Source organism: Rhincodon typus, chromosome 31 (assembly GCF_021869965.1).
Source record: "Rhincodon typus isolate 14 chromosome 31, sRhiTyp1.1, whole genome shotgun sequence".
Classification (NCBI taxonomy): domain Eukaryota; kingdom Metazoa; phylum Chordata; class Chondrichthyes; order Orectolobiformes; family Rhincodontidae; genus Rhincodon; species Rhincodon typus.
In genome coordinates this window covers 22,377,480-22,400,120 of record NC_063362.1, presented here as the reverse complement: position 1 = coordinate 22,400,120, position 22,641 = coordinate 22,377,480, and the positions used below count along the sequence as shown (strand labels likewise).

The 22,641-nt window shown below is 43.5% G+C and overlaps 2 protein-coding genes across 3 annotated transcripts in view; both read right to left on the bottom strand.

Annotated features, from left to right (window-relative positions):
• The window catches only part of zmynd12 (zinc finger, MYND-type containing 12), a 234,970-nt gene that overhangs the window by 75,036 nt on the left and 137,293 nt on the right, over positions 1-22,641 (bottom strand). The gene's annotated exons all lie outside the window — the stretch shown is intronic.
• ccdc30 (coiled-coil domain containing 30) overlaps positions 1-22,641 on the bottom strand; it is a 146,761-nt gene that overhangs the window by 16,364 nt on the left and 107,756 nt on the right. For both annotated transcript variants that reach the window (XM_048615040.1, XM_048615041.1), the window contains exons 19-24: positions 20,421-20,591; positions 15,910-16,119; positions 14,371-14,528; positions 12,322-12,487; positions 6,866-6,987; positions 3,288-3,429 (exon numbers count right to left, since the gene is read on the bottom strand). In XM_048615040.1, coding sequence (XP_048470997.1) covers positions 3,288-3,429; positions 6,866-6,987; positions 12,322-12,487; positions 14,371-14,528; positions 15,910-16,119; positions 20,421-20,591 — 969 coding nt within the window. The remainder of the gene's footprint in view (positions 1-3,287; positions 3,430-6,865; positions 6,988-12,321; positions 12,488-14,370; positions 14,529-15,909; positions 16,120-20,420; positions 20,592-22,641) is intronic.

Below are 22,641 nucleotides of genomic sequence, written 5' to 3'. Positions count from 1 at the left end.
TCACAGGTAGACAGGCTGGTGAAGAAGGCATTTGGCATGCTTGCCTTCATCAATCAGAGCATTGGGTACAGAAGTTGGGACATTATGTTACAGCTGTACCACACATTGGTAAGGCCACATTTGGAATACTGTGTACAATTCTGGTTTGCCTGCTGTAGGATGGATGTTACTAAACTGGAAATGGTGCAAAAAAGATTTACAAGGATGTTACTGAGACTGGAATGTTTAAGTTATGGGAGATACTGAATAGGCTAGGATATTTTCCCTGGAGCACAGGAGGCTGAGGGGTGATCTTATAAGGGTTTATGAAATCATGAGGGGCATAGATAAAGTGAATAGCCAAGGTCCTTTCCCCAGAGTAGGGGAGTCCAAAATGAGAGGGTTTAGGTTTAGAGTGAGAGGGGAAAGAGTTAAAATGGACTTGATGGTACCTTTTTCACACAGAGAGTGGTGCACACATAGAATGAGCTGCCAGAGGAAGTGGTAGAGGCGGGTACAATTACAAATTTAAAAAGACATTGGACAGGCAAACTGATATAAAAATTTACAGGGATTTGGGCCAAACATAGGCAAATGGGACTAGTTCAGTTTAGGAAACCTGGTTGGCATGGATGAATTGGGCCGTAAGGCCTGTTGCTGTGCTGTATGACTCTATGGCTTATAGTGTCGACAATTCATACTCCTTGGCCAAGATTCCAGGCCTCTTTCTGCTTTAAGAGCAGGGCTGCCACTGAGACAAATGGGAGGAGTCAGAAAGAAGTGACCATCAGGTGGGAGGAGTGATGAGGGACCGGTGTTATTGAGTATGGGAACAACTAAGCCTGTAGTTCTGGAATACTTCCAGGTCAACAATTAATCCTCTCAGGGTGTATACATGCAGGAGGCCACAATGGAATATGGATTATCTTTATTGAACAAGCTTGAAATACATTATACAGGATCATTGAGAGGAAAACAAATGTTGTAACAATTCCAAAGGCTTCTCCAATGGAAAATATTCCTAGTTATGACAGAAAACTTGCATGAGAGACAAAAATCAGTGACATAGTAATTTTTAAAATATAAGATCATAATTTGGTTCTTTGTGGTAGGATCCTGTGGCAACAAAATCACAAAATGGCTCTGCCATAGATAGTGGGAATTTTTTTTAAGCTGCTCATGTCAGGCAATCTTTGTCTTGATGTATCTAATTGACTTCAATTGGTACAGTTTCCAGTTTAAAGAATCGTTGAAGCAGCTACATGTCAACTGGTTCCACTGAATTCCAATTGGTTTTGAGTGCCTTTCACAACTACACAAAAGTCCTTTTCGGGAGCTGTGTGAGGTACTTTTGTGGTCAGTGCAATGTAGGAAATCCTGACACCCAATGCGCACTTAGCAAAATTCACAAACAGAAAAGACCAGGTACTGGGAGTAAAATTGGATTTTTAGCTGCTGTAAGACTGCTTCAAGGTTCAAAATGGAGTTTGTGCTGTCTGTGCATACTTTTGATGTAAAGTGCACTGAAATGCATAATAGTGTATGGTTAGCATGGTGATAAGAGGCTTGGAACATAAGAAGCATCTGGGCCCACGATTTCTCTCCATAGCCCCACATGAACAGCTCCTACTAGCCTCAAAATTGGGACTGAGCGGGTAACAGCCCTTAAATGGTCATTAATTGCCTACTTAAGGTCCTCAGTTGGGGCAAGTGGAGTTGCAGTACCCCAGGCCTTGCCTGTACCATTGTAACATTGCAGAAAGAGTGGTGCATGAGGGAGGGAAACACAAAGGCCAGCCAGGAATTTTACAGCACCGCCCCCCACCCAAACAAACAACCAACAAACCCTCTGGTGGGTGAACATAAAAATTCTGCTCTCAAAACAAAAAATGCTGGGGTTCACAGCAGGTCAGGCAGCATCCATGGAGAGAGAATAAGCTAACATTTCCAGTCAAGATGACTCTGGAGTGTCAGGAGAGAAAGTATGTCGATAGTTCAGATTAAGTGATCGGAATGTGATAATGCCAGAACAATGGTGTACCTAACTGCCAGACTGGAAAGAACAGGCAGTCCCACTGGATTGAGGGGAGGGGAGAAAGGACATGGTGACAGAGAACGTAACAAGCAAAGCTAAAAGAAAGGGAAGGAATGGCCTCACAATTTGAAGGTCTTGAACTAAATGTTGAGCCCAGAGGTTGTAAAATGCCTAGTTGTTCCTCCAGTTTTCGCTGTGATTCCTGGAGCATTGTAGCATGCCAAGGTCAGAAATGTGGGCATGCGAACAGGGCAATGTGTTAAAATGACCGGCTACAGGAAGGTCGGGGTCATGCTTGTGCATGGACCAGAGGTGCTCTGCAGTGTGGTCACCCAGTGTGCGTTTGATTTCTCCAACGTAGAGTAGGCCACATTGGTTGCAGCAAACGCAATACACAAGATTGGAGGAAGTACATGTGAAATGTTCACGTGGAAAGACTATTTAGGCTCTTGGATGGTGAGCAGCGCAGGGGTGAAGGGGCAGGTGCTGCACATTCTACTGTTACATGGGAAGGTTTGTCATATCTGTTCGGTTGATGCCACCTTCCAAAACAGCGCTGCTGACCTAGCTTCCTTCTTCCATAATTGTGGTTTCCTTCACACTGTGGTTGACAGGATCCTCAACCACATCCGACCTATCACCTGTGCTTCTGCCCTTGCCCCTTCCCATCACTTACAACAGTGTGATTGGGTCCCCCTTGTTCTCACTTTTCATCCCACCAGGCTCCACATTCAAAGATCATTCTCCGTCATTTTAGACAACTCCAGCAGAATGCCATCACCAAACATATCTTCCATTCACTCCCACTGTCTGCATTTTGCTGGGGATGTTCCCTCTGGGACACGCTAGAGCATTCCTCGAACACCCCCCTTCCCACAGCACCTTCCCATGTAACCGCTGAACTGATCACTTAATCTGTACTATCAACATCCTTTCTCCCCCACCACTCTAACCAATCCCCCAACTATTACATAAATGCTGCCTCCTCCACACTTCACTTCAGCTCTGATGAAGAGTCATCTTGACTTAAAATGTTAGTTTGCTTTCTCTCCATGGATGCTGCCTGACCCACTGTGATCTCCAGCATTTTTTGTTTTCGTTACAGATTCCAGCATCTGCAGTAATTTGCTCCTACATTGTGGAAAATTCCGCTCCCTGTGTGAAAAGTGGCATTTATGAGAATACAGCTCTCCTTTATTGCTGCAGTGATACATGCTCAATGCCTGGAACATGGCTTGAACACACATATTGATCTACAAGTAAACAGACTGACCTTATCCATTAGGTTTTTCATCAATTTGATCTCACTTTCCAAGTGTTTTATTTTACCATCTCGCAGCATCACTTCACGGATAAAGATCTCTTTAGCTTTGCGCAGCTTCTGTTTGTGTCTCATCTGTTTCTCATTATACAATCTGGTCAGAAAGAAAAACAAATCTTGGATTTATTTCACCCCTTTCATATCTTCAGGTTCCCAAAGTGCTTCAGAGCCAATAATATCCCTTGAGAAATTGAGATATGGGTTCATACTGTACAGCTGTTGCCTTTCCCTTGCACAATGCTTTTCTTATTCTGAGTAGATTTCTCTGGAGGATTTTTAAACAGGCCTTGCTTCAAGAAGAGTAAAGAGGTTGCTGGCTTGGAAACCTTTTTCTCTGACTCTTATTCCTGCCTGCCGTCTCTGTAACAAAATATGGTGGAGAAATGTGCGCAACAATTTCAATGGTGGAAAGGATGCACTCCTACTCTTGTGTATTTAACGTTTCAATGTTGAGATATGGTTTTAATATAAGCAAACAAAGAAGCCAATTTGTCCACAGCCAGCATGATGAACAGCAATTGCATGGTGACTAGACAACATGTTTAAGTAGCGTTCTTTGGGGGATATCTATTGTTAAGGCCGCCAGCAGAATAGCAGAGTGTCAAAACTGACACTTAAGAAAATAATAAAAGAGAAATATCATAGTTTAGAAGCCATGGAAACTGTGCACCTAGTGTTATAGTATACTTACAAATTATGAGGCAAACTTGCTTTGAAATCTGCTTTATTGTACATACTGGTGCTCAGCATCAACTTTGATTTCAGAAGCAGCACAACTTCATAACTGAGGTGCTGCTACTGCCTGCAGGAACACTTTGTTAGTGTTTTGAAAAGGTAATATGGTAATGGCAAAGATTAATATTGCATTGACAGGAATAGTCCCTGGTACTTTGTTCAACTGCAGGTAAGGTCAAACTGCTAGTTGATATGGATCTTTCCCAATCAAAGAGAGTCAGAAATAAAGTATTAAAAACCAAAAGAACTGCTACAGAGTTAATGTTAACTCTGATTTTTTTCTCCATAGATGCTGCCTGGCCTGCTGAACTTTTCCAGCAACTTCTGTTTTTGTTCCATCCGCAGTTCTTTCGGTTTTTATTTAGTATTTAACTCACTGCCACATCTCTTCCAGGCATGCCCACCTTGAAGAAGTTCTGCTCTTCTCTCCGACGGAATTTCCATTCAATCTTTCTTCTTGTCCACCGACATTAATTTCACTGCCACTCCTGGTGTTTGACCAAATATTTGCCAAAACTCGTTTCCACAGCCATATCACATTGCTCAGTAACTGCCTTCAGCTCAGACTCACCTCTTTCATCCCTGATGTTTTGAATCCTCTCAATGGATTCCCTTTCATTCCTAATGTTTTGAATCCTCCCAGGATCACCGATATCTCCATGATGTTCAATGTTCCATGGGCAGTTGCTCTCGCCGCATCCTGAGATCCACACTCAGTGCCATGCGGCGTCACATGCACACTCTCGACCTTTCTCTCCAACAGCGTCGCAACACACTGGCTCAGGGTTGCACCACTTCACAGTTCCACTTCATCCTCTGGCTCATTCGTCATGCTAACAATAAACTTTTTCTTTTCCTTTCAGCCATCAAGACCCACAAGATGCAACACCTCAAAGATACCATGACCGTCTGGAACCTTCCTTCCCTCCCCTTCTCTCTGACTCCATCCCTTCTCCCAACTCCTTCCTGTCAGGTATTCACCATCTCTCCCAACCTTCTGCTCTCCGATGCTGAATGTTCTGAACTCAGCAAAGACCTTAGATTTATTCCTCTGCGTCCCCACCTTAATGAATTTCAGGGACGACACACCGTCAAACTCTTCTTCCGTGGTCTTCGCTTCCGTGCCCAATTCTTTGGGCAAGAGTCCTCTTCCCATCCCACAGACTCCTTCGCCCAGTTCCAACACTTTCCTTCCACCTGGACCTCTCCCTCTGACCTTTTACCTGCACTCGATCTGTTCATTAAGAACTGTCAACATGACATTGGTCACCTCAATTCCTCTACATTGCAGAGGCTGAGCGCCAACTCTCAGATACCTCCTCCTATCTTCCCTTGGGCCATGACACCACTATGATGCATCAGGCCATTGTATCTATTATGGTAACTGATCTCATTTCATCCAGTGACCTGCCCCCACCACTGCCTCCAAGCTGACTGTTCCCCAGCCCCGCACATCTTGCTTCTACCTCCTTCCAAAAATCCACAAACAGGACTGTCCGGGTAGACCCATTGTTTCAGCCTGCTCCTGCCCCACGGAACTCATCTCTTGCTACCTTGACTCAGTCTTCTCTCCCCTGGTCCAATCCCTGCCCATGTACATCCATGATTCCTCTGACGCTTTACACCAGTTTCAAAACTTCCAGTTTGCAGGTTCCAGCCGCCTCCTCTTTACCATGGACATGCAATCTCTTTACATATCCATTCCTCACCAGGAAGGTCTTAGGGCTCTCCGCTTCTTCCTGGAGCAAAGATCTGAACCGTTCCCACCCACCACCACCCTCCTCCACTTGGCCAAGCTCATCCTCACCCTCAACAACTTATCTTTTAACTCCTCTCATTTTCTTCAGGTCAGAGGGGTGGCCACGGGTACCTGCATGGGTCCTAGTTATGTCTGTCTCTTTATGGGGTACATGGAACATTCCTTGTTCCAGTCCTATTCCAGCCCCCACCCACAACTCTTTCTCCGATATATCGATGATTTCATCGGCGCTGCTTTCCTCTCTCGTCTGGAATTGGAAAAATTCATCAATTTCACTTCCAATTTCCACCCTGCCTTCCCTTTCACCTCGTCTATCTCTGACTCCTCCCTTCCCTTCCTCAACATCTCTGTTTCCATCTCTGGAGATAGACTGGCCAGAAATAAAGTATTCCTGACCTTTAACATATAGTGCATATACAGCTGTTGTATGATGCTTTGGAGCTGTGATTTGTTGATGTGATTCTTTGGAGCTCATTTTTCTCTATTTTGCCCCAGTGCATGAATAACATGTCTTAACTCTAACCTTCAGTTACCAACTCTACAACATTAGTGCGTTTTTCTTCATTCTTTACACCATAGATCTGTCTGATTGTAGTCACCATTTTGTTGTCCATGCCCACTAAGAATTGATTACCTTTTTCCCTAATGCATTTCACAGAGGACTGTTGCAGTTGGCAGACAGAGAAAATGTACATCTCAGGAGCCAGGGCAATATTTTAAACAAAGCCCCATAGTGCATGATTTCCCACTGTTTTTATTTCAATACGTTCAATTGATCCAAGAATGGTGTAATTGACCTCTCTCCATTTGCTTTCTCTGATTGGACAGGAAAGGCACTTCACTTCACAATTGAGAATTACTGGTCCAGTTGCTGCTACTGAGACCAACAACATTTTCACGACTATAAATTGGCTGCCAGTCCAGATAAATGATTGTCTGAACTTTCTTACCACATAACAGGAGCTAAGGCAGGGCTCATTCCCCATTATTTCCTTAATACTCCCTATCACCCCTGACAAATTATCCTATTACTCACCTCACTTGTGAATCCAATTGTTGCAGCATTTTCTGCAGCTCTTCCTTAAGTTTCTCTATCTCTTGTTGGTGTGTACAAATTTCATCCATCAACTTCTTATTAACCTTTTGATTACAGAGATTCTAGATGGAAAACAGCTTATATTAGCGACTTAACAGTTTAAGATGAGATATAATATAGATTCTTCTAGATGGCACGAAATAATTATTCTTAATTGTTTAAAAAAAGTGAACCATGGCTGGGATTTCACAGGGCAATGGTGTGCCCACCTACTGACGAGAAGTTCATGAGGAACTCTGCCTTGACTAGTTATCCAATTTTACATGCCTTCTTCAGTTAACTGTCTGTTGTTGGGACACATTTTTTTTAAGGAGCAAACTCCTACCTCCAAGCGCTGCCAGCCAATTGGAAAGCTGAGAGCTATTCAGTCCCAGTAGCACCTCTGGGAGTGGTGGCTCTGCAGGGACTGCAACCAAACAAGACCAACAATCATGGAGCAGACCTGGAATACGGGTGAATAGGGTTCAACTCACATGGACCAGTCAGGTAGGCTAAAATAGGTAAGGCCAGAGGGGACATAAGATAGCTTAGAGTTAAGGAGAATCCAAAGAGATTTTATAAGTACATTAACAGCAAAAGAGTAATGAGGGAAGAGAATAAGGCCCCTTAAAGATCAACGTGGCAGTCTATGTGTGGAACCACAGGAGATGGGTGAGATACTAAACAAATGTTTCCTACCAGTATTTACAGTAGAGAAGAATATGGAAGCTAGGGAACTTGGGGAAATAAATAGTGATATCTTGCAAAGAGTTCATATTACAGAAGAGAGGGTGCTGGAGGTCTTCACATGCATGAAGGTAGATAAATCCCTGGACCTGATCAGGTGAAGCTAAGGAAGAGATTGCTGTGTCTCTTGCTGAGATTTTTGTACCATTGACAGTCATGGGTGAGGTGCCAGAAGACTGGAGGGTGGCTAATGTATGCCATTATTTAAGAAAGGCACTAAGGAAAAACCAGGGAACTATAGACCGGTCAGCCTTACGTCAGTGGTGGGTAAGTTGTTGGAGGGGACTCTAAGGGACACGATTTACATGCATTTGGAGAAGCAAGGACTGAGTAGGGATAGTCAACATGGCTTTGTGTGTGGGAAATCATGTCTCACTAATTTGATTGAGTTTTTTGAAGAAGTGACGAAGAAGACTGATGAAGGCAGGGTGTCTATACGGACTTCAGCAAAGCGTTCAACAAGGTGCCGCATAGTAAACTGATCAGTAAGGTTTGATAACATGGATCCAACAGGAGCTAGCCAATTGGATACAAAATTGGCTTGAAGGTTGGTGGTGGTAGAGTGTTGCTATTTGGACTGGAGGCCTGTGACCAAAGATGCACCACAAGGATCGGTGCTGGGTCCACTGCTTTTTGTCATTTAAGTAAACGACTTGGATGTGAATATATGATAGAGTAGAATAGAATAGTCAAATATTGTCACTTGTATTGTTTACAAAAGCACATACAGTGAACAGTTTTTAAGTCACCAGACCACAGCGCCTATATTAATAACAGAAGGCATAGATAAGAAAAAAATGAAAAAAAGAATTAAGACAAAGTCCATTTTAGTTTGATTCCTGGCTCCTGGGCTCATACTGCTACAGGACCGTGATGCCGTGCGGTGGAATACCGGGCCGGAAGCCACCACCGAAGCAGGCCATCCATGCTGGGCCACTGGAATCCCAGGCCGCAAGATTTCGCCATCGCAAAAACCACCCAAAGGATTCTCAGACCACCGGATGCTGTGCTGAAACCACCTCAATGCCGAAGCTACCAGCAGCCTCCACTTATGTAGCAACCGACATTGGATCCCCAAGTTCAGCCCTCCACCAGCTGCCTCCTCAACGCTGATTCCAAAGACCCGCTCCAGGCTCACCAGCACCTCGCCACTGTCCTCCAGGTCCCGCTCCAGGCTCACCGGCCACATCGCCACTGTCCTCCAGGTCCCGCTCCGGGCTCACTGGCCGCATCGCCACTGTCCTCCAGGTCCCACTCCAGGGTCACCAGCTGCATCGCCACTGTCCTCCAGGTCCCGCTCCAGGCTCACCAGCCGCATCGCCACTGTCCTCCAGGTCCTGGTCTGGGCTCATGGGCCACCTTGCCGTTGTCCGTCAGAGTTAGTAAGTTTGCAAATGACACCAAAATAGGTGGTGTAGTGGACAGTGAAGAAGATTATCTCAGAGTACAATGGGACTTTGATCGGGTGGACTAATGGGCCAAGGAGTTGCAGATGGAGTTTAATTTAGATAAATGTAAGGTACTGCCTCTTGGTAAGGCAAACCAGGACAGGACTTATACAGTTAATGGTAGGTCTTTGCGGAATGTTGCTGAGCAAAGAGACCTCTGGGTGCAGGTGCATGGTTCCTTTAAAGTGAAGTTGCAGGTAGACAGAGTGGTGAAGAGGCATTTGGTATGCTTGCCTTCATTAGTCAGAACAATGAGTATAGGAGTTGGGACGTCATGTTGTAGCTATACAGAACATTGGTGAGGCCACTTTTGGAATACCAGGTACAATTCTGGTAACCTAACTATAGGAAGGATGTTGTTAAACTTGAGAAGGTGTAGAAAAGATTCACAAGTATGTTGCCAGGACTGAAGTGTTTGAGATACAGGGAGAGACTGAATAGGCTGGGGCTATTTTCCCTGGAGCATCAAAGGCTGAGGGGTGACCTTATAGAGGTTTATAAAATCATGAGGGGCATGGATAGCGTAAATAGCCAAGGTCTTTTTCCTAGGGTGGGGGAGTCCAAAGCTAGAGGGCATAGGTTTAAGGTGAGAGAGGAAAGATCTAAAAAGACCTGAGGGGTAACTTTTTCATGCAGTGGGTGGTGCATGTATGGGACGAGCTGCCAGAGGAAGTGGTGGAGGTGGGTACAATTACAACATTTAAAAGGCATCTGGATAGGTATATGAATAGAAAGGTTTAGAGGGATATGGGCTAAACGCTGGCAAATGGGACCAGGTCAGGTTGGGATGACTGGTCAGCGCAGACGAGTTGGACCAAAGGGTTAGTTTCCATGATGTATGATTCTATGGAGGCTACCAGGTCTTACTTCCCATGTTCCCATGAGGTGGTGCCCCCCCAACATTTGGTCACTTATGGGCTTCAGATAGCCTCAGGCAGGGAATGCAGAAGCTTCACTACCACCATTCTCACCACTGGTAAATACCAGAGGCAGTGGGAAGGCAACAGATATGCCACCCTCTCACATGATTTTTTGTCTTCTCAGAAATCTCAATATGCTCCAAGGCCCTGTAAAATCCAGACCTTGTTTTTCATTATTCTGTTGTATTTCACATAGTATAATGCATCTTAGGGGTAACTTCTCACTTGTGTCTCCACCAGATTGAGAATTTTGCTTGGGAAACTGGGGAGACTAGAAAATTTACAATTTGGAGAACGTGATGAACAAATTTAGTTTCAAAACAATGCCTGTAGTATCATCCAGGATTCCTGCTCCTGGTTGCTACCTTGATGGAAAGTCCACAAGTGCAATAACTGGATGAGGCCTGGGTTGGGCTCTGAAGTGATATCTCATAACTGATCAGTTTACCCACACTCATTGTCTAGCATCATTAAGAATGGCCAACTGGATCAGATATCAAGGACAGCGATCATGGAACTTGATTTAATTCAGTACTCCACAGGGTTGTGGAGGTTTCAAAATTGAGTTCATTCATTATAGAGATTGGGAGATTTCTAGATCTCAAAAACATCAAAGGGTTTAGGAATAAGGTGAAGGCAAAGGGTGGTGGGGTATGCTTCCTGATCAATACCACCTGGTGCTTGGATGTAGCGACCCTGGCAAGCCATTACTTCCCAGACCTAGAATACCTTACAATAAAATGCCGTCCCTACTACCTACTACGATAGTTCACCTCTGCCATCCTGACAGCAGAGTACACACCACCCCATGAGGAAGTGAAGAATGCCCTAGATGAGATTTACACATCCACAAATACTCTAGAGACAAAATTCCTCAAGGCCCTATTCATTGTGGCCGGCGACTTTAACCAAGCCAACCTCAAGCGGGTGATGCCAAAGTACCACCAACACATCTCCTGCCCCACCAGAGGACCAAACATTGTGGACCACGGTTACACAACCATCAAAGATGCCTACCGCTCCATTCCCTGCCCACACTTCGGAAAATCAGATAACAGTGCTGTGTTCCTCCTCCCAGCTTACAAGCAGAAGCTGCAACAGGAGAATCCTTCATGAGAAGAAGTATAGTGCTGGTCCGTGGCAACTGAAGACCATCTCAGGGACTGCTTGGAATCGGTGGACTGGACCGTGTTCAAGTGTTCAACACAACATCTAAATGAGTACGCTACCACAGTCATGGACTTCATTAGCAAATCTGTGAAGCACTGCATACCAAAGAAGTCAATCTGAGTGTTCCCCAACCATAAACCTTGGATGAACCAGGAAGTCTGCTCCCTACTGAAAACCAGACATGCAGATTCAAGTCGAGTGACTCAACTGATCATTGACTGCAGAAAGAAAGGAGGAGATCACGCTCCCATCTACATCAACAGAAGTGAAGTTGAGAGTGAAGAGCATCAAGTTCCTCAGAGTGACGATAACTGATAACCTGTCTGGACTTCCCCATAGATGTGACAATCAAGAAAGCACAACAACGCTTCTTCTTCCGCAGACTGCTCAGGAAATTTGGTGTGTCCATAAGGTCCCTCAACAAATTCTACAGGTGCACCATTGAAAGTATACTGTCTGGGTGCATAACAAGCTGGTATGGCAACTGCTCTGCCCAGGACCGTAAGAAACTACAGAAGGTGGTGTGCACAGCCCAGATCATCATGGAAGCCAACCTTCCATGCATGGACTCCACTTACACAGCTCGCTGTCACGGAAAGGCTGCCAACATCAACAAAGACCCATCGCAGCCTGGTAAAGATGTCCTACAACCTTTTCCAACAGGCAAAAGATACAGAAGCCTGAACACACACACATGCAGGTTCAGGAACAGCTTCTTCCCAGCTGTTATCAGGCTGATGAATTGACTTTCTAGCCTCAAATAATGCTGATCTTGCATGCCCTGTGTAATGTAACCTGTATGCCTCTGTCTTAGTCTTTTTTGATCTGTACATCCTTTGCTGCCTGTACTGCTTGTAAACAAAGCTTTTCACTGTATTTTGGTACATGTGACAATAAATAAATATATCAATCAAACGGTGATGAGTTAGAAAAGCAATAATGATCTAGCTGAACGGAGAAGTAGATTAGAGGGGCCAAATGGCATACTCCTACTCCTATTTCCTGTTCTTACACCTGGTCAAAAATCAATTTCTTCTGATATTCAAGAAACAACACTGATGGAAGAAAATCTAATTCCATGGACAACACAATTAAGTGTCACTCATTGATGTTTTATCTCTAAGTAGCTTACCTCAGAATACAAGGCCTCCTTTTCCTCTTCCAGAACATGCATCCGTGATTCCAGTTGCTGTATTTGCTGCTCAAGATCACATTTTCCCCGTGATAAGCACCCTTCCTTCTCTAACATTGATTTGATTTGTTTCTGGAGCTCTTCTGTGTTCTGATCTGCAAGTTTCCTAACAAGATACAGATGGAGAATTACAGACAGGGTACAATATCTCTAACTCCCTGATCATTTTGTGGACAGTGTGAGGGTATCTGGGTATGAGAAACCCCTGGGGCTTGAATGTGTTAATGAGTAAGAGAAAGGATATGAGCAGGAGAGGGGAATGCTGGTGTGGGAACACTCCTGGTGGAAAAGACTCCAGCCTTGTACAGCCAGCACCTTCCAATTCTCCATCACTTCTCAATTTGCAAAATCCTAAGCAGAAACTTTAAACTTAAAGCGGTTTCCAATTGCAAAGTGGAAACCCCATATAATTATATGAAAGAAAAGTCCTGCTTCTATGGTGGGACACTTGGATACCTTGAAATCTACCGTCATACAAATGACAACAAGTGTATATGTGCTGGGTTAGATATGTGTTTCCATTTTATTCATTTTTAAACCACACCCCTCTGTCGCAACCCTCTTCCTTCCTATTGTGCATACAGCTGGGCAAGATGAAGGGCGGGTAGTGGATAAATAGCTCAGCTTAAAAGCCCAGATGCTAATATGTTTGGGAACATTTCTATGTAATAAACATAATCAGTATAGCGATAACATACAATCATTGCACATTTGTGTTTACACAGGCTGTGCTGTGCTTTCAGGAAATTTACTTAACATATTCGTTGTTGCGTAGGAAAATGTACTTGTGAGATTCAATTTTATGCGCTTAAATCAAATCAAATGTAAGGCTGTTTTTATTTTTTCTTAAACATGTGCTTCAGGAAACCAAGTTACACTTACAACTATCCAACCTTTAACCCTAACCCACCCTTTAAAGTCCCAATAATGTACACACTTTCTGCAAGAAAAATAAGTTCAATTTTGCATTCTTTTCTTATAGCTTTGAGGCTTTTGCTCCACAGTCCATACGGATATCTCTTTCTATAAAAAAAGATTAGCCCACAATTTTCTCACTCCTCTCGTACAAGTGTGAACTCATGATTCCACTGCCCCTGATTTCTTCCAGTACCTTGACCAAAATGGCATTCTTCACATGTGAAACAAAACAGCAGGTAGGAAGTTCCCGCCAGGAGGAGATCCACAACCAGGTAGAATCTTGTCCTCTTTCGATGACCACACATATCCATACATGCAAGCATTCCACAGAATGTGATGAGGAACAGCAGCCACTGTCACATTGTGTCAGCTGTCCTGTCTGGATTCCTCCAACTTTGTCCTAGTCAGGTCTTCAACTTTTAATTCCCGCCTGTACCAATTCCACACCTTGGTGCATTTGTACTCAGCAACTGGGTAGTGGCGGTGGGAGTTGGGGAGGGGACAGGATAGAACTAAAATGGAACTCCAGCAGAAAACAGTTTAGATTGATGTGCAGCTGATGGCTATGGAATATAATAATACAACTAATAATCCAGAGTTTGGTAAGAATGATTTTTTTTAGATTGATTCGTCTTTTATAATAACATACGTTAGAAGTAAAACATTCGGCCCATCAAGTCCACACTGTCCCTCCAAACTGCATCCCACCCAGACCCATCCCCTTGCATTTCCCATGACTAATCCACCTAGCCTTCGCATCCCTAGACACTATGGGCAATTTAGCATGGCCAATCTACCTAACCTGCACAAATTTGGACTGTGGGAGGAAACCAGAGCACCCAGAGGAAACCCACGCAGGCATGGGGAGAATGTGCAAGCTCCACACAGTCACCCGAGGTTGGTATCGAACCCAGGTCCCTGGCGCTGTGAGGCAACAGTACTAACCACTGAGTCACAGTGCCACCTGAGTAAAGTAGTGAAGTAAGTCTACATGCTTGATTTCATTTCTTTTACACAACAGTTTACTTTCTTTTCTATAACATCATGGGTTCCTGTCTGTCCAGAATTTACCTCTGAAGGACTTCCTCCTGTAGCTGATTCTTGAGCTTGGCTGCTATGTCCCTGCTTTCCTTTAGTTCTGACTCCAATACTTCCCTCTCCTTATTTCGTGCCTCGGAGAGTCGCAGCTGATGCTGAATGCTGCACAAGTGCTGCTGTAGCTCTGCAGTCTTTAGGCCCAGGTCACATTGTGAATGTCCATGGGAGAAAGGGAGGGAAAAAGAGATAAGAAGTATTTTGGATAACTTACAAACAGCACTTCACAAATAATTTATTCATGTAAAAATTAAATGACTAGTGCTGATGAACAGATTTGGAAAAGGGGCTTGAGAATGAGAAGTTTTTTTTAGAAAGAAAAAGCATAACTGATTTGTTTACTAGCTGAAGTTCTATACAAAAGATGTACAGTACAGCTCCAGTTATTGTAAAAGATTACAATATAAGAAACTCTTTTTAAGAAAGAAACGGCTAAGCTGTTCTTGCACATCAGTCCCAAGTTTTGATTGGATAGTGTTTTATTTCTTAATTTATCGACTGAGAGTGTATTCTCAACTGAACTCCACTTGGCTAAATGTAATCTGAAAGCAAAGAGGATGTACCTCAGCTGACTTAAAAATTTTAAATAAATTAAGACATACTTTAGCCACAACTAGTTTGAATTGATGATCGTTGACTGCTGATAGACATTAGTTAAATGAAGGTTACTGGATAACCTGATCTATTGCAGGCAGGAAAAGAAGAGAAATGAAAGGCAAAGAAAGATACTTATACTGAAACACATTACATCTGTCAAAAACATCTCAAAGCATTTCACAAAGAATTAATTACTTTGAATTGCAATCATTGTTGCTTCATGGAAAATGTTACAAAAAAATTCTCAGAAAGCATGGGAAATGATCATTTTTCAGTCGTTAATGCTAATGGTTGAGGAAGGGATGTTGGTCAAAAGACTGCGATAAGGCAGAATTCTGCTTTGAATGATGCTACAAGGGCTCAACATCAGCCAGAAATGTCAAAACAGACAGATAGCACCTCTGTTTAATATCATCTCAGAAGATAATATTTTATCAATGCAGTCCCCCATTGGAATGTCAATCTAATTGAACTGGTTAGCTTCACAGTATGAAAACATGTCATTTGGAAGTCCAGGCAGAGGATGCGCTGGGTGGAACAATGCGAACACTTGCCACCTCCACATAGCTTTGAGATTCCCTCTGATAGAAATGCAATCACAGATAGTAGCAACATACACCTTGACTTCAAATCAGGCAGATTCCACTGTAGTTCAAATCACTGCCCTTATGCCATAGTTGGCTTTTGTTTTACCAGTGAAAGAAATTATTGTTATTACTAATAAACAATTAAAGAAGTTAGTCTTAATAGAATTTGAATAGAATTACAAAATTAACTGCTGTAGTCAGCTGCAAAGCCCAAAGGAAGAAACACAAACGTCAACACTGGAGTGAATAATCCTTTCAAATTTTCATGTTTATGCATCAAACTTCAATTTACAAACAGCCCCCAAGCAGCTAATTCTGTTTCAATTCTCACCTTTTTGTCTGCATTTAGAGTTTTGTTTTTTTCTGCTACGAGTTCATCTTGTACACTCTTTAACTGTTTGCTGAGGTGGAAGGTCTTGTTAGATTCCAAATCCAGTTCTTTTAGCCTCTGTTGCTTCAATTCACATTCAGATTTCAAAACTAAGTTATGTTGATCCAGTTCAGACAGCCTACACTGTGCTGTTTTGTACTCCAAATTCACCTATGAATATAAATTTATAAAAAGTTAAGCAAACAATTTTGACTCAGTGCAACTGTGGAACTTACCTCTATACCAGGGCTACCTTTTCCACAACATCCAAGAGATACCCATGACCCTCTAGAATCTTCCACCCCTCCCCTTCCCTCTAACTCCATCCCCACTCGCAAACTCACCTCCTGTCATATATTTACTATCCCTTCCACTCTCTGATGCTGAATGTTCCGTTCTCAGCAAAAGTCTAAGTTTTATCCCTCTGCATCCCCCAACTTAATGAATTTCAGGCATGACATGATGTTGAATTTTTCTCTCATCGCTTTCGCCACCATGCCCATTTCTTTAGACAAGATCCACTCTCTGTCCCACAGACCCCTTCACCAACACTCTCCCTCCACCTGGATCCCTCCCTCTAGCCTTTTACCTGAACTCGATGTGTTCATTGAGAACTATTGATGTGGCATTGGTTGCCTCAATTTCTCTGCCCCCCCAACCCCCTCAGCCATTCCATCTCCCCGTGAACTGATTCCACTTCATGATCTCAGATCCAACCCTGACTTTGTAATTAAATCTGACAACGATGGTGCTGGTGTTGTCTGGCGGACTGACCGCGACATTGCAGAGGCTGAGTGCCAGCTCTCTGATACCTCCTCCTATCTCTCCCTGGACAATGACACCACTATGGAACTTCAGGCTACCGTGTTCACAAAGGTCGCTAACCTCATTTCATCTGGTGATCTCCCCGCTACTGCCTCCAAGCTCATAGCCACCCAACCCCACACAGCTCACTTCTACCTCCTTCCCAAAATCCACAAACAGGACTGCCTGGACAGATCCATCATTGCTGCCTGCTCCTACCCCACAGAACTCATCTTTTCCTACTTGACTCGGTTTTTTCTTACCTTGTCTAGTCCATTCCCACTTACATCCGCAATTTCTCTGATGGTTTACATCAGTTTCAGAATTTCCAGTTTGTGGGCTCCAGCCACCTTCTTTTTACCATGGACATGCAATCCCTTTACATGTCCATTGCCCACCATGATGAGCTCAGGGCTCTCCGCTTCTTCCTGGAAAAAGGTATGAACTGTCCCCACCCACCACCATTCTCCTCTACCTGGCCAAGCTCATCCTCACTCTGAATAAGGTCTCTTTTAACTCCTCTCACTTTTTTCAGGTCAAAGGGATGGCCATGGGTACCCGCATGGGCCCCATTTACACCTGTCCCTTTGTGGGGTGTGTGGAACATTCCTTGCGCCAGTCCTATTCCGGAACCCACCCACAATTCTTTCTCTGGTATATCGATGATATCATCAGTGCTGCTTCCCTCTCTCATCTGAAATTGGAAAAGTTTATCAATTTCGCTTCCAATTTCTACCCGACTCTCACCTTCATCTGGATCATCTCTGAATCCTCCCTTCCCTTCCTCGACATCTCTGTTTCCAATTCTGGAGATAGGCTGGCCACCAATATCCAGTATAAACCAACCAACTCTGGCGGTTACCTTGACTATACATCCTCACACCCTGCATCTTGTAAAGACTCTTTTCTATTCTTCCAGTTCCTCCATCTCCATCGCATCTGTTCTGATGATGCCAACTTCAACAAGGGGTCCTCCAAAATATCCACCTTCTTCCTCAATTGAGGATTCCCCAGCACCGTGGTTGACAGGGCCATCAGCCAGGTCTGACCCATTTCTCGCACTTCAGCCCTCAAACCCTCTCTTTCCCTCTATAACAGCGATACAGTCGCCCTTTTCCTCATCTACAATCCCAACAGCATCCACATCCAGAGGATCATTAGCTGCCATTTCCACCACTTCCAGCAGGATGCCACCACCAGACACATATTCCTCTCTCCTCCCTAGTCAGCCTTTCGCAAGGACCGTTCCCTCCGGGACACCCTGGTCCACTCATCCTTTACTCTCAACATGCCTTGCACAGCCCCACAGCACCTCCCCCAACAACCGCAAAAGGTTTAACACACATCCGTTAACTTCCTCCCACCTCAGTATCCAAGGGCCCAAACACACCCTATAGGTGAAGCAGCACTTTACCTGCACTTCACACAATCTAGACTACTGCATTCGCTGCTCACAATGTGGTCTCCTCTACAATGAGGAAACGAAGCTTAGACTGGGTAGCCACTTTGCAGCGCACCTATGTTCTGCTTCAAAAAAGACACTGAGCTTCCAGTTGCCTGCCACTTCAACACACCACCTTGTTCCCTTGTCAACATCTCTGTCTCTGGCATGCTGCAGTGCTCCAGCAAAACTCAGTGCAAGCTGGAAGAACAGAAACTCATCTTCTGCTTGGGAACTCTACAGCTTTCTGGTCTCAATATTGAATTCAACAATTTTGGGGCTTGAGGCACCTTCTCCATGTCCTTACCTCTACCCCCACACACTAGGCCTTGTTATCACATGGTCTGCTACTACACACAGCCTATTGTTAGCCACTAATAGTCCCTACTGGCAGCTATTCATTCGCCTAGGCTGACTGTTACCATTCCTTTGACTGTCCAACTGTCCTTCTCTCTCATTGTGCTCTATCTCCACCTATCATTTACTCCTTCCCCCTTTCCTGTACCCTATCTTCTACATAAAAATCTTTTTCCCAAGAGTAGGCGGCAACACCTCCTCCACCATAATCCTCAACACAGGAGCCCCACAAGGCTGTGTACTCAGCCCCCTACCATACTCCTTATAAATTCACAATTGAGTGGCCAAATTCTGCCCCAACTCCTTTTGCAAGTTTGCTGACGACACCGTTTTAGGTCAGATCTCAAACAACAATGAGACACAATACAGGGGAGCTCCAGTGCTTAGCAGCTTGGTGTAAAGACAACAATCCCTCCAGTAACGTCAGCAAAACAAAGGAGCTGGTCATTGACTTCAGGAAGCGGAGTGGAAGGCCATCCTTGTCTGCATCAATGATGCTGAGGTGGAGACGGTCAAAAGCATCAAGTTCCTGGAATAGATGATCACCAACAATCTGTCCTGGTCCACCCACATTGACATGACAGTCAAGAAAGCACAATAATCTCTCTAATTCCTCAGGAGGCTAAGGAAATCTGAGCCTCCCATACAAGATTTCTTCCTTATTAATATTGAACCCTTCTAATGACTGAGTTTTCTCCTCTATCACCATGAAGTGAGCAACAGCCTGCTCTTTTGTAAAGACAGATGTACAATATTCATTTAATACCTCAGCCATGTTCCCAACTCCAGCCCCAGGATATCAAACTCTGAGTTCAAAAACATCAATATTTGATCTTGGCCACATGGTGGGCTGGAAAAACTGACCATTTTACTTCATTACAGGGAGCAAGAATCTCCCATACCAATACTTCTAAAAGCAAAATGTAGCTTCTGAAGGGAATCTGAGACATTCCTCCTCTTATAATACATTGCATTTGTGAAGAATTCTAAAGTTTGACATTATGGAACAAATTTACAATCTTTCAAACAAATGAAATCTTCACAAACACATTCTATACTTAGCAATCAGAGGAAGTCTTACCCCAGGTTGCTTTTCTGGGAACTACTGGCAGTCAGAGGTCAGAGAAGCCAGGAGCTACAAATAAGGAAGGAAAAGAAAAATCAAAACTTTCACTGACATTTAAGTGAACTTTTTAAGGGGAGGTGACAACTGCAGCCAGTTACTGAAATTGGAATTCAATAAAAATCTGGAATAAAAAGTTAGCTCAATGAAAATCAAGTAACCACTGTTGGTTCATTTTGTCTTTTTAAGGAAGGGAACCTGCCTGCCTTACCTGGTCTGGTTTACATATGACTCCAAACCTACAACAATCTGGTTAATCCTTATGGGCATAAATATTGACCTAACTAGCAACACCCACATCCCTTAAATGAATGGATATAAATCACTGTGAAAGGGCATTTCAAACCTTAGATACAAAATGATGTGCATTTATTAGAGGAATGGATTCTTCAGTAGAGTCATTAATTCTTCAGATATCGTGACTACAAAAACATCAGTGATAATGTAAGATTATCTGATATTAGAGCAGGAATTGTTAGCACCTTTCACACAAGATAGGCTGAATTTCCACCTTCTGCACTGTAATCTTTACTATAACAGAATACAGGTCAATTTGAACAGGAATATTAGAGAGTAAAATTTCTGGATTATAGTCAGTGATGGCTACATCCTAGTTTCAAATCTATGTAACAATTCAACTTGCTAAAATCTAATTAATTCATTCTTTCACATGCTTTAGTTGAATTACCTTTAAAACATCAGACTCTTTGTTATGGACCTTTTTTTTAACCATTTTCACATGCTTACCCGGTTATTTTCCTGATCAAGCAGAGAAATTTGCCTTTGCAGTTCTATCAGTTGTTCTCTCTTGTACTTCAGTTCTTTCTCTGCAGTACTGCACAGATTATGCACTCTTTGTAAATCCTGCCGCACCTGCCGGGACTCCTCTGTTTGCTGCTGCAGTAACAGTTCCTGTGACTGAGACAAAAGTAAGAGTCAGTTTCATACTTCTCAAACGGACTGTGAGATTTCAACATTTCCCAGGGCACCTTCCCATGCAGAGGTGAAGATGCAACACCTGCCCTTTGACCTTCTCCCTCTCACTGTGCAAGGCCTCATACATTCCTTCCGGGTGAAACAGCAATTTACTTACATGTATTTCAACTTATTATAGTCCATTCATTGCTCACAACTGGGACATCGTCTATACTGGGAGTCCAAATGCAAACTGTTCAAACATGTTGCAGAACATCTCCATTAAATTTGCCAGCATGTCCCTAAGCCTCAGTTCTTTTCTGACCTGTCAGTTCCCAGCCACCAACACTTTTCCTATGAATTCAGCACAAGTTCAAAGAATAGCAACTCCTCTTTTCATTCATATTACAGTCTTCTGGATTTGACAATAAGTTCAATAATTTCAGATCATAAGCTCTGGCCCTACTTGTTGACAGCAACATTTTTTAAAGAGATAACAAGGTGTAGAGTTGGATGAACACAGCAGGCCAAGCAGCATCAGAGGAGCAGGAAAGCTGACGTTTCGAGTCGAGACCCTTCTTCAGAAATTTATTAAAGCCTGTTTTCCACTTACACCTCCACTACAGACATCACTTGTTCCTTTACTTATTGCTTTTTGTCTTCCATATCATCTCTTTGGTTGTTTAATCACTCCTACAACCCAGCAATCACAGAAAAATCAGCCCCTTCACTTTCCTGTCTGGTTTAAAACTGCCACATTTCTAACTTCTTTCCAGATCTGACAAAGTCAGCAACCTGAAAGGTTGGACTGAATCTTACTGTGAGGCATAGTGAGATCTCTTGCTGCGTCTTATCAAGTTTGCCTGATTAATCACCTACCCCACCCATATGGCACTCTGTGACCTGATTCTAGCCCAATTCCATCACCCTCTGTTCCTGAAACAATTTTCCACCCATCGATATCCACTGAAAGACTGGCATTACTGCCATTTGGGCCATCTTTAAAAGGCTGTTGTGAACCTGGTCAAATCTTGGCAAGTCAATATCACCATTCACCAGCAACATAACAGCACTGCAGACGCAAAGCCATGCTACTCATGGCACATGGCCAGCATGACTAACATTTCCTTGCACAAAAGAAAAGTATTCCCTCAACCGGGTCACTGTTTAATCACTACAATACACAGTTTATTTGTCCTCAGCTACATCGTGTCTAACCACTTGCTCAAGGTGACCACTACTCTGTCCCCAGTGCCCACTTTAGATCCGCATCTCATCACAGTCTAGTAGAGGAACATCATGAACAGGCAAGCGATTGGACAATTCCAAATGGGAGTTTTATTTACAGGTAGCAAAAGCGAAAACAAATAAAATGAACTCAGGCTGCAGTTTGCTGGTGATGGGTGGTAAGATAGAAAGCGGCATATTAATGAGGAGAGATGTGTCATTAATAAGGTCATTAACAAACAATAATCCCCCTTAACTTGTTGTTGCCTTGATGCCCAGAAAGACGCCAAGTTGCTCCCACTTTCGGGATAAGCCTCACTGGTCTTCTCATGTTATTCTGCCACATTTTTCACCATAAACCACAAGTTTAAGGTCCCACTAAGATTTCGCCCATTCACCCAGGTTCTCTCTTCACATTTGCAGCCAGACCTGCTGAATATTTTGAGCATTCTTTTTATTTCACTTTGCCGTAATTATAATATTTTATCCTTGTGTTAGATTCAAGATAGTTTTAGATTAAAGGAAGAGACTAAAAAAGAAAAGGTAAAGCCAAGGATTGGGCAGATTTTAAAATTAAACAAAGGATGACAGTTAAGAAATTGATAAAGGTGAAAGGTAAGTTTGCCATATTTCTAATGGACAATAGAGCTGCTCTTTCATTAGAGTGAGGCTATTGGTGCTGACTTTTAACCTGACAGTCACCACACCTCAAACAAGGGGACAGGTCAGGAAGGAGTGTTCCTGAGGGTAATCTCAGTTGGTACGGGAATTGAACCCATGCTGTTAGCGACACTCTGCATCACCATTCTGCATCGCAAGTCAACGT